Source organism: Antechinus flavipes, chromosome 1 (genome assembly GCF_016432865.1).
Source record: "Antechinus flavipes isolate AdamAnt ecotype Samford, QLD, Australia chromosome 1, AdamAnt_v2, whole genome shotgun sequence".
Classification (NCBI taxonomy): Eukaryota; Metazoa; Chordata; class Mammalia; order Dasyuromorphia; family Dasyuridae; genus Antechinus; species Antechinus flavipes.
In genome coordinates this window covers 17,184,493-17,196,841 of record NC_067398.1, presented here as the reverse complement: position 1 = coordinate 17,196,841, position 12,349 = coordinate 17,184,493, and the positions used below count along the sequence as shown (strand labels likewise).

Genomic DNA, 12,349 nt, shown 5'->3' with positions numbered 1-12,349 from the left:
CCCCAAACACCCAGGGTTCTGTGGGGGGAGGAAGCAGCAGTGGGCTGGCTGATGGTACATCTTTAGCTCCAGGTGGCCGGGCTCCTGGGGCAGTTTGCACTGGGGAAGTCACTGCCCCAGGATCTGATGGTATAAATGCTCCAGCCTCCAAGAGATGCCACATTCTGCTCCTGCCTCCACCTGACCCTCCCGATTTCATTCCTAAAGGCCCAGCCCAGGGCTCCCAGAGGCCCAATTCACAGTAAAGTTTTCAGGAAGGCCTTCCCAAGGGAAGTGAGAAGGAAAAGTCTCCTTGGTCACAGAGAATAGGAAAAGGAACAAGCCTTCAGAGCACCTACTGTGTGCCCAACATTTTACAAATACCATCCCATTTGATCCTCTGGGAGGGATCATTTCACAGATGGGGAAACTGAGCTAGAGATTCAGTGACTCACTCAGCTAGGAAGTATCTAAGGCCAGACTCGTCCTGAGCCCAGCCCCCCTCCATTACTCTATCTCTATGCTGAAATACGACCACATTTCATCTGTGACATCCTTGCAGAATCCTGGTACTTTGGAAGCCATGTAGCGAGGGGGCCCCTGTTCCTGCCTTCCACCTCCTCTGTACAGAGCTGGTATACACACAATGCTGGTGAGCTCCTTGAGGGCAGGCACTAATTCTGCCTTGGGATCCCTAAATGCTCAGTACAGAGCACTTAATACTCTGTTGACCAGAAAATATTCAGGCTCTGGAAACCTATGGTCCCCGACCCAAATCCCGAGGTTCAGATCTGCCCCTTCACACACGACTCATTTAACTCCCCAGGCCTGTTTCCTCATCTGAAACATGAGAGGGGCTGGAACCTGAGGACTAGATTGAAATCCCACTTCTGACCGTGTGGTCTCCACTAGATATTTTTCTGAGCCTCGGGTTTCTCATCTCTAAAAGGAGATTGGACTTGATGGCCTCCAAGGTCCCATGTGGCTATAGAGCTGTGATCTATGACCCAAAGACCACATCTGGGTGTTGGGAGGGAGGAAGCTTTGCCCTCCCCACATGTGAGGATAACGAGCTGATTTATTGGGCGCTCCTCCTGCTCTCCCCAACCCTGACCTCTAGACATTTCAAGCAAAGAAGGGCCCCGGCTGGAGGTCCTGCAGTTTTCCGAGTGATATCCAACTATCCGAAAGATTTCTTCAAAGACAACACTCATCAGCAGTTGAATTTTAGGGAGCAAAGATTTTATTTTAATAAGTTATAAGATATAATTTTACAATCCTGCATTTTGGTGCCAGTTCCTCTTCCATGTGCTAGTTTACAAAGTTGTGAGAATTTCACATTAAGGCACGGTACACAAAGCAATGGGGCACCCTGGGCTTTCACCTGGAGCCATGTTCCCAGCCAACCAATCCTGGTGATGACAGAGCCCTAGCCGGAGGGATGAGCATCAGGCCGCAGGGTCTGTCCCACAGGAGCACTTTCTTCCACAGGGCATTTTCCCCAAACGTTGAAACTCATCAGCAAGTTTACCAGGCGGCCAAAGTTTAAAAAAAAATCGGTATCAAATCATCCCCTAAAGGTTGGGGGACCAGGAAAGGAAACTGGGATTTGGGTCTCAAGTTTTTCACAGGAATGGGATGGAATATTGCAAAAGTGGTCCCGGGGAAGGCGGATCAACCTGGACCAAGAAATCCATAGCCAGTTTTTGACCAGCAGCATGATGAAGTCATTGTCCCTCCTTTAACACTGGACTGTTGAGTTCTTCACAGAAAGTTCAATTCCTTATCACCTGTTACTAAGAACCACAACAAAAATGACACTCCCCCCCCCCCCCAAAAAAAAAGAAAAGAAAAGGTTCCTGTTTACTCTCTGTAGTAACAAGCCTCAGGGTCTGAGTCTGACCTCTTTACACTCAGCTACAATTTGGTTTTCATGAGTTTGACAAAAGTTAAGTAATGATCACCACAATACAAGCCGAATATGTGCAAAAAAAAAAAAAAAAAAAAAAAAGGCTCTTGGGTTGGGATAGAGTAACCTTTGGCAAAGGGGCTGCTGCTGGAGCCTGTAGTATCTTTTCACTGATCAATGGAACCTAAAGGTAAACAACAGTTGGGACTCCAGGAGGAAGTAGCAAAGACACGGGAAAGCCAAAAGGGGCCTATCTGGTCTGCTAATAACTTAACAGACTTGTCAAAGAACAGAAGAAAAAAGCCTCGGGGAACCGGCTAGAAAGTGTTAGTGTTAAAACAGGGGTAAATAGCTTAGTGGCCCTTTTCATCCCATAAGGCACCAAAATGGATTAATCTCATATGTGTACCAAGTTTTCAACCCCATTTCCTTTTCATTAGAAAAAACAAAAACACCTTCCCCTTGGGAAACGTGATCTATAACAGTCCAAGAGAAAACCAGTAGTTTCAGGGTCCCCAATCTCACTTTTTTAAAAAAAAGAAATTCCAGTTTGGGTTCATGTCCGTTTCCTTGAATGACGGCAGTGAGATCAGTGTGCGGGCCCCTTCACACACGTGATCTTCAAAGGTTGTTTGTGAAGGGCAGGACTGAGAGGTATCATTGGAATTGAGTGCACAGAGATGTACATTAATAACATTTGAAATTTCTAAGCTTTGAGAGTTTGAGAAGTCTCTTAAAGGAATAAAAAGTTTAGCATTTACTTCTGGACGTACTTAAGTAGGAGCTGCTTATTTAGAGACTACGTTTCGTTTCCACGAAAGGCCCATAAACTCTGTATAAAAATCAACATTACAAATAAGGTATTTCATTAGGACCTGCTTTAAGGTACTGTGATATGGAAGGGACTTCCCGGAATGTGCTCCTCACCCCACTTGACAGCCAAAACATAATCCCCCTTCTCCTTGACAACATAAGTCACATTATACTGCTGGTTTCCTACGTGTTTCATGGACACTTCTTCACAAGGCGTGGTGGGGCCATGGACACCAATCAGTAACATATTAGAACCTAAAATACAAAAGAATCAAGGTTAAGTCACAGTGGAATTTATAAAGTGGTGGGCGTGTATAAAATATGCAATAATAATAATAATTTTGGTGGGGTTGCCAAGAAACTGCAATATTCAATTGTTGCTGGTGGAAATTGGTAGAATCTTTTTGAAAGGTAATCTAGTTGCATGTATTTAACCTTTATCAGAGTGCTTGCTGTTTTGGAGAAGAGGGGAGATAAGGGAGGGAGGGAGAAAAATTTAGAACACAATATTTTGTAAAAATGTATGTCGAAAACGATGTTATTACATGTATTTGGGAAAATAAAGTACTATTGGGGGGAAAAAAAGGAAAAAAGGTAATCTGAAAGTACATGAAAGGGTCACAAAAGTAATCATGTCCTTGGAAATATAACCTTAGAGAAAAAATTTAAAAGATAGCCCAGTATCTTAATAAGTCCTGAGAGGTGACACCTATCGGATTATTTATAACCCCAAATTGGGAATTTCTTGGCAGAGCTACTAAAGAGTGTTACCATTTTCTTCTCCAGCTCATTTTACAGAAAAGGAAACTGAGGCAAAACAGGATTTAATGAAGTAATGATTTTCCTAGAGTCACATAGTTTTTATATGTCTGAGGCTGGATCTTAAGTCACTCAGCTCTTCCTGACTCCAAGCCCAGTGTTCTATGTACTGTGCCATTTGGATGCCCTAAGAGATCATGAGTAAGAAAACTTTCCAAGGGAAGAGAAAGACCATTCAAAGAGGAAGGGTTGGTCACACCACATCAAAAGTTTCAGATAGGTTGTCAATAAAGTTGAAAAAATAGGGTTGGAAGAGATGTAGCCATCATGTTCAGCATTTAAAAACCTGTCAGAGAGACTAGTTTCAGTTGAACGTGGAATCCGAAAGCTGGGTTATCTGGGCCAAGAAATGACTAAAAAGAGGAGAATTAGAGATTGTCTTTTCTAGAGATACTGCTATGGAAGGAAGGAGAGATAAAGAAAGAAACATCAATATACCAGAAAAAAATTAGATAAATTTACAAAAGCAAAAGTGAAAAAAGCAGAAGCTAGAAACTCAGGACAAGCCAAGAATTATTGGACTCCATTAAAAATGTGACCAGACAAGGGATTCTTGCCCTCCTTATTTCAGGAAAACAAAAAAATTTCCTAGAGCTTTGGGACAGCATTTATAACTACAGCATCTACGGGACGCTAACGGGTGAAAATCATATTCAATTGCCCCAGATATAGTGTTGTCAAAACTTCTGACTGAGGGACGACTACAAGCAGCTCGGGCCACAATACATATGAAAAACACACAGGATTTTCATTCAAGAGCAGAAATAACAGGAAGTTCTGGAATATGGCACATGATAACTTAAGAAAAATTCTGCTTCAGCTCCCTGAGCCTAGAATATTCTACCGAAAAATAAGGCCATTGTTTAAATCGGCACAGGTTCCAGAAATTCCTAAAGCTGGGTAGGATTTAGAGAGAAATCAATCAGCATAACTACCCCCAAGGTAAAGCGAAATTCAGTGGTTTAAACAGACGCCTGGGAGCTGCTTCCACCCTCTGTGAGACTGGCGGGATCAGTTGGAGGGTTGAAAAGCAAATAGGTTATTCTGATCCTTAGCTTTCTCAAGATGAGGGAGAGGGTGGAGCCAAGGGGGGAACAAGAAGAGATGGTGGAATGAACTTTGATTATGGGATGACTGGAAAGGCCCAATCCATGGCAGGGAACGGCTAAGTGCAGCACAGGGATATCGGTCTGACAGATCCTGTGTGACCTCCCCCGCCCTTTACCCACAACTGAGTCACAGGAGACAATAAAGTGCTCAGAGAGATGAGAGTTTCCCTTAGGCTATTTATGAAAGCTCTTATTATTATAGGTTTAAAAAAAAAAGGTGAGACAATAATTGAAAGAGAGAAATTCACCACAGACGTGGCTCTCAGGGACATTTCACAAGATAACAATTAGGTACAGAGAGCAAAAGGAAGATATGAGCCCTGAGCTTGGAGCCCAGCCACAAGGAAAAACTATTTTAGAAAGGAGAGTGCGGTTAGAGGTCAGGGAATTTATCGGGTTATGTCCCTCAGATTCACGGCTGCATAGGCACAGTGATCTCACTCCCCACTGCTGTCAGTTTCTTCAAAATACTGATTCTTTGTGGTCCTGGGGGCCCCCGCACCCCATCTTTAGACTAGGGGTCAAAGAATCATAGCACGAATATAGAAAGACAAAATCTGAAAGAAACCCTAAATGTTAAAAGCTGGAGAAAAGCTGAATAAACAATAATATCCCGTCATAATAACATTAAGGATTAAAATATGAGAAAAGGAGACCCTCCGAACTCCCAAGAAGACAACAGAGGCAATATGTGGGACAAGGAAAGACACCTGGAAAGATCTCCTTGAACTGAAGCAGACAGAAGTGAGCAGAGAACAACAGACACGAGGAGCACGACAATGTAAATGGAAAGAACAATCAGACACCGACAAATCAAAAAGTGTAATGAAATTGTAAGATCGGTCAGAACTGAATGAAGAGATGCCTTTGTGGCAGTGGGAGGTCCACAAGTGTAACGGGTTTTTGCACTTTTTTAACCTATCAGTCAGTTGTGCTGATTTTTTTTTCCTCTCTAAAAATACTATTTGTCAGACCAGTCAGGAGGTGCAGTGGAGAGAGCCCCAGCCCTGAAGTCAGAGGGACCTGAGCTCAAATCTGGCCTCAGACACTTAATACCTTCCTGGCTGTGTGATCCTGGGCAAATCATTTAACCCCAATGGCCTCAGGAAAAAACATAAAAATAAAAATACGATTTGTCATATGGGATGGCTCTCTGGGAAGGGGGGGGAATACTTGGGATAACTGATGATAATGATAACAGACTCTGGAAGGGCGCTCTGCCTCCTTGCTCCTGCCCGGCGCATTTTTCCAGGCTCGGGGCCTCAGTGGCGCGCTGCTCCAGCTCCCCCGTTCCCCCAAACCCGCCGGGCCTGCACTCACCCGCCTTGCTGCAGTCGACCAGGAAGCTGCTCTTCTGGCCCACAAAAGCTTTCACGAGCCCCGCTCCCTTAGAAGTCACTTTGCTGGCATCCGAAGAAGCTTTGGGCACAGCGCTGTAGCAGGTTTCTGTGGAGGATCTGGTCACCGACTCAACCAGGATGGAGGACGTCTCGTTGGCAGAGCCCGGGCTGACGAGGCGTTGACCTGGAGAAGCAGACACGGCAACCCGTCACCGGCTAAAACTCGCCGGCAGGGGCCGTCGGAGCGCCAGCCCCCGGGCCAGAGCTTCCCGGACCCCGATAGCCTGGGGGGGGTTGGTTTTGGGAGAGGGTTTTGGCCAAGGCCAGTGATGACTGGGCTCACATCCACCCCAGGCCGGGTTTTCAGCACCAGCTCAGGCCTGAGGCCCAACAGTATCAGCTGCCGCTATGGCCGGCCGCGCACCCCTGGGGAATCCCACCTTTACCTGTCACCTTGGCCTTGAAAGGGCTGCCGACGATGTGGTTGGGTCCGCCGTACTTCACACCGATCAGATAATTCCCAGGAGCCATCGGTGTGTACATGACTTTGTAACCTTCTGGAGTCTCCTGGCAGTCCATTTTGACCTTGGACGGTCCCTCAATTGTAACAGACAATGTCCCGGGGCCGGCTCTGGTGGTATTGATGAAAAACTCCGATTGGACGCCTGAAAGGAAAATCTCCAGTTAGCCTTTACTCAAGGGAAGTGGTCTAATATATTAGGTGCTAATGTTACCATATAATATGTGGTGTATATATGGTAATATTATATAGTGTACAGGGTAATTTATTTGACAATATGACGGTATAATAGTAATGTTAATTGGGCAGGTACAGGTGGGTCCTATAGGAGAGAGCATTGGTTTTTTGAGTCAGGAGGACATCTGAATTCAAATCTGGTTTCAGATATTTAGTAGCTCTTTCCTTTCCTTTCCCCTTCCCTCCCTCCTTCCTTCTTTCTCTCCCTCCTTTCCCTTCTCTTCCTCCCTCCCTCCTCCCTCTCTTCCTTCCTTCCTTCCTTCCCTCTTTCCCTTCTCTTTCACCCTCCCTCCCTCCCTCCCTCCCTCCCTTTCTCCCTCTCTCCCTTCCTTCCTTCCTACTTTCCTTCTTTCTTTCTTTCTTTCCTTCCTTCCTCCCTCCCTCCCTCATCTGGAAAACAGGATAATTATAGCAGCTAGGGTTGTCATGAGAATCAATCAAATAAAATAACATACACAGAGTGGCCGCTAGGGAAGCTGGTCTGAGCCAAGAGAGCAACATGGAAACGCTCTAATGTCCGACATCTGTTGGTGGGCCCCACGTTTTCTGAAAGTGCCTCAGGTGGGAGCCTGAAAGCTCATGGGCTCTGTCCCTGAAGAGTACCTCATCCACCTCCCTCCCCATGTGAGCCCTTCATTTCACAGATGAGAGAAGGAAGTTCACGGAGGGAACCCGTGAGCGGCCCACAGACAGAAAACACCAGAAACAGGATCTGGAACCTGCCCTGACTCAGGAAGGCGACCTCACCTTCAAAGCTCGGCCCTGAGGCTTTTAGGCCGAGGACTCCCCATCATTTCCCAACTCTGTCTAATGAATGGTCAGAGATGCTCCTTAGTCAGTTCCCCAGGTGGTTTTTGCCACCAAGGGAGAATCTGCCGTCACCTTCCTGTGTTCAATCAAGTCGGCTTCTATGGTCCAGACCAACAGCCCAGTGTGGGACTGTAGCCTCAGGGCTGGAATGGACCTCAGAAGCCATCTGTCTAACTCCTCTCTTTTTTACAGACGGGGAAACTGAGGTCAAAGGAGCTGTCCAAGTCAAGCTGATGCTAAGTAGCAGAATCAGAACTGAAATGTCGCGGCACTGGTCCCAAATGAGGGCTGGGCCTCCAGGGGAGTTACCCTGACCCAGGAAGAGATAAATAAGCAAAAACTCACAACCTGTTTCTGTCAGTGGAATCTGGGGTCTATCTGGGATCAAAAAAAAGAATGGACCCAGCTGCTGAAAACAGCGTTTTTGGTTTAATTATAGCCGCAACTCCAGGAAACGAATTACTTTTGGCTGTCACTAAAACAAAGGAGCTGCAATCAGCAACGTCCAGACGCAATCCAGATGTTCCCCCAAGCCTCGGGCAGCTCCCCCAGCATCTGGGGTCCCAACTCCACGCCCCGTCCGCTCGATCTGGTCTGGCCACAGTTACTAATTGGTGCGGCGGGATCGCGGACACAGCTGCCAGGGCCAACGGTCACTGGGTGAGTAAAGAGGGAGGGCCCAAAGGGGGAGGGGGGGACGTTTCCAGGAAAAGTCTCCGGCAGAAGCAGGAGCTTCGAACAGATGTTTTCAGCAAGGCTGCGGAGAATTAACAATAGCAGAGGGAAGAGGTGCCAAAGTGACTTTGTTCCTTGGATAGACTCAGTCCGTTCTGGGATGTCAGGGAGGAGGGGGAGAAAGGGAGTGGACTCCGAATCCCCCCCAAGAAACCACAGGGTCCAGGAGCCACAGAGCCTAGACCTGCGGCCTTTCAGGACTAAATGCCAAAAGACTGCGCCCCTCCTACTCTTCCCCACCTTCTCCCACTGCCCCAAGCTCTGTCCGCCCAAAATCTTGCCTGAATTCAGTGCTGTGCGTCACAAATCTGGGAACCCACAGAAGTCCACAGCAAGTGAAGGTTGTTTCTCTACTAAGAGTTGTGAGGGGAGGCAGGAGCAATCGGGAGAGGGGGGGCTGGGTGGGGTAACCCCAAAACCCATGGGGGGCTGGTCGGAGGCTCTGTGGGCTCACTGGTGTGACAGAGCAGCCAACGGAGCCGAGATAAGGCGGCCTCGGGCCCCGTGTCCCGGAGGAGGGAGGCCGTCGGCCCCAGCCGGCCCGCCTCGGGAGGATCGGGTTCAGTTCTGGGCGCCATACTTTAGGAAGGAGACGATAAGCTGGAGCATGTCCAGGGGAGCCACGTGTAAATGGGGCAGGACCTCAAGTCCAGGCCACATGATGTGGGAGCCACAGGGGACAGTCAGCTTGGTCATGGCTTGGGGGGAAACATGGGCACAAGAGGAAGGACAGTCTCAGGGCGGATCAGGAGAGAAGTGAGGAGGTGGGACAGAAAGCAGTTTGGGCTGCCTTGGGACGGAACTGGAGGTCCCACCCAAATCTGGAAGTCCTCTGATCCGAGAAGTGGGCAGGGGACTCCTACTAAAGCACTTAAGGGTTACCGAGGTCCCTCAACTCTTGATACTCTGCTTTGTCCCAGACTGGTTCTGATGCTGCGAAACATGATGATGGTCTCTGAACCTCAGTCTCCCCAGCTGTAAAATGGATCGTAATCTGGCCTTCCTCCCTTCAAACAAGCAGACGCCAGGACAGGGCTTCCGGAGCTAGATCTCTCTACTTCTGTAGAGACTGTCCTTGAGGGCAATGACAGAGCCAGGGAATCTAGCTGAAGGGCCAGAGTGACCGGTCCAGCCTCTCATTTAAGGAATGAGCAGAGGGAGACCAAGCAACGTGAGTCACACAGGCCCAGGGCCGAAAGGGAACTCAGAGCCATTGGGCCCAACCAGCCTAATTTACAGATGAGTAGACCGAGGCCCAGATTGATTAAAGAGACTCAGTTGACATTAGCCAACGGCCCAAGCTGCTCTCTCCCCCTCGCCCAGATGGCCTCAGAAATACTTCTGCTGACCACAGTGAGCCGGCTGCAGAGTCAGCAAGGTCGGGGTTCAAGGCTCCGCCCTGGGTCCCTGGCTGAGGCATGAGGGGAGCAGGGCTGGCCTTTGGTAAGGGAAAGGGTCTCTTCACCACAGGTTTGCCCGACATGGGCGGAGGGAACTCCCGTACAATGGCAGAAGTCACCCCAAACCTTCTCCTACTGGGAAGCGGGAGATGCAAGTGCTACTGGGCCCACTTTGGAGACAACAGCCCAGAGCCCCAGAGCCAGGCCTTGAGGCCCCCGAAGCACTGATGGGCCCGTTAGATCCACCCACCTGCCCCTGGCCGGGAGAAGGAGCCTCCCGGGGGCAGCCACCGCCAGGGTCCTCTGGGCCAGCCTGGGCAGCTCAGAAAGGCCACGGAAGCAGCTTCTCTAACAACGGGGCCTGCAGATGCTCCAGAAACCAGAAGGGCTAAAGTGGGAGGAGACAGACGCGGGAGGGAGCGGGGAGGCCGAGACCAGAGAAGGGACGTCCGTCCTGCGTGTGGACGGCCACGATCGCTTTCCCAGACGGCTTCCACCTGGAGCCCCAACACTGGCCCAGCAGGAAGCACCCGGGCTTCCAAGCCGCAGGACAGAGATCTTCCTCTGGGTCCGCAGCCTGGCTGAGCCGGCTCAGACCAGGCATCTGGAAAAGGCCGGGGAAGGGGGCGAGGGGCGCTGGAGAAGCCCCCAGACCCAGGGACCAGAATCCCCCTGTGGGGTTCTTCCTCTCCCCGCCCTGCAGACTAGGCTCCTTCCCTGCACCCCCTCCCCAAGCTCAGACTGAAACCCGAGTCCCATGCGAGAGCAGAGGCAGGAGAAAGCAGCATTCAGGAGACAGGGCGGCAGCGGGCAGGGGCAGGGCGGCAGCGGGCGAGGGCAGAGCGGCAGCGGGAGAGGCGAAGGGTGGCAGTGGGCACAGCCTGGCTTGGCTCAGGCTGGATCCCAGGGCTCAGAGCCATCGGGCCGGCCCAGCTGCAGGGCAGCGGCCTTTGGGCCTCGGAGACCCTGTCTGGGTTATTCTGGGCCCAGGCCCAAACCCACCGTGAGCTCAGAAGGAAGCAGAGGCAGAGACGAGCAGGCCTGGCTCTCCACTGGCCTTGCCCCCCATGGGGATCGCCTTCCGGGAGCGCTCAATAAGGCCTTGTTCCGGCAGGTCAGGGCCAAAGTGGGAGTCAGGCGGGGCTGCAGCGACGCCGTCCCTGCTCCCAGTCCTCTGCACAGAGTTCTCCTCTTCCCACTGCTGAGGGGGCCTGCGGCCGGACGGGCTGATCCCAGAGACCGGCTCTCCATATGGGGCCAGACCCCCCCGAGGCAGCCCGCAGCCCGCCTTGTCCCGCACGACATGCACCCCACCTGCTGTCCGCGCTGCTCTTGGACCACTTCCCCTTCCCCGGAGAGGGCAGAAACGAAGCTGAGCCGTCCAGGAGATCCGGGACCGGCCCCGTCCGCCCCCCAGCAGCGGCCTCCGGGCCCAAGCCTTCTCCCTCCTCCAGCACAGAAGCCCAGCTCTCACAAGGAGCTTGTCACTGATACCCAACCCCATTCTAAAAGGAACAGGGACTCACACTCACAGAGGCCCATTCTTCCCGCCCACGGGAGGCACACAGTGCCCGCAGTATTCTCTGTCCCACCCGAGGGACCGGGCTCGCCCAGCCGGACACCCAACGGCCTCCTTCCTGCTCCCCGTTTCTCCAGGCAGCCGCTGAGCGGAGCCCCAGGGGCCCCTGGGCCAGGAAGGCCCAATCTTGCCCCCGACATGTGCCCGCCGATCACATCCCACCTGTTCGCCTCAGGTGTAAAGGGAGGGACCTCTAAGGATTCTCTGATCTCAAGGTCAAAGGACCAAAAACCACAAGTAACGGATAAAATCAGCGTCTCAGGAAATCCGTTAAACCCAGAACCTCCTCAGAGAATAGTGGTTCCAACTGGGCGGGCTTCCCATCGCTCGTGAGAACCCTCCTCCAGAGCTCCCACTGACGTGGGGGTTAGCCACTGATATATCAATACAGAACGCCGATCAAAGAAAGGCCAAAGAAATGGTGATATTAGGGGCTGCAATATTCCACTTGCGCTCCATTTATGTGAGGTTTAGCACTAATATTTGAATATCAATATAGAAATAATGCTGGGGGACAGCCGGGTGGCGCGGTGGAGAGAGAATCAGCCTGAAGTCAGGAGGACCCGAGCTCAAATCTGGTCTCAGACACTTAACACTTCCTGTCTGTGTGACCCCGGGCACCCAATTGCCTCAAAAATTAAAAAAAAATTACAAGGAGCGGCTGAACTAAGAATGTGACTTTAAGCTGAAATTCGTTTCCCCACAAATTGTTACTTAAATGAACGTGCTCGTCCATACAGATGTTCCAAGTTCAATGTTAATAAAGCCTTTTTTAAAATAAAAAGGCAACTCCCATCATCCTCAGGCAAAGTAACCGGGAAGGATCCAGGTTAGTAATTAGAGAGCACCCTGTGCGGCTGCTCCCGACAGGGCTCCAGAGGCAGTGAGTTACCTGTGGTCCCCCCTTCCAGGCCAGCTCCATAAGCAGAGACGAGAGCTGGGTTTCCCGCTTGTCCTGGATCCCCGACTCGGACTTTAAAAGGGCTTCCCACCACGTGGCTGCCATTGAACTTGACGTCGATCGTGTGAATGCCGTTCTCGTGGGGAATGAAGCGCACGGCGTACTTATCTGTGAACGAAGAGCAGGAAGAAAAAACCC

At 50.6% G+C, this 12,349-nt stretch overlaps 1 protein-coding gene across 3 annotated transcripts in view; it reads right to left on the bottom strand.

Moving 5' to 3' along the window:
* Positions 1 to 1,204: 1,204 nt before the first annotated feature.
* FLNB (filamin B) overlaps positions 1,205 to 12,349 on the bottom strand; it is a 130,337-nt gene continuing 119,192 nt past the window's right edge. For all 3 annotated transcript variants that reach the window (XM_051979655.1, XM_051979659.1, XM_051979646.1), the window contains 4 exons: positions 12,143 to 12,319; positions 6,416 to 6,634; positions 5,950 to 6,153; positions 1,205 to 2,956 (listed from right to left, as the gene is read on the bottom strand). In XM_051979655.1, the coding sequence (XP_051835615.1) occupies positions 2,769 to 2,956; positions 5,950 to 6,153; positions 6,416 to 6,634; positions 12,143 to 12,319 (788 nt within the window). In that variant the 3' untranslated portion in view covers positions 1,205 to 2,768. The remainder of the gene's footprint in view (positions 2,957 to 5,949; positions 6,154 to 6,415; positions 6,635 to 12,142; positions 12,320 to 12,349) is intronic.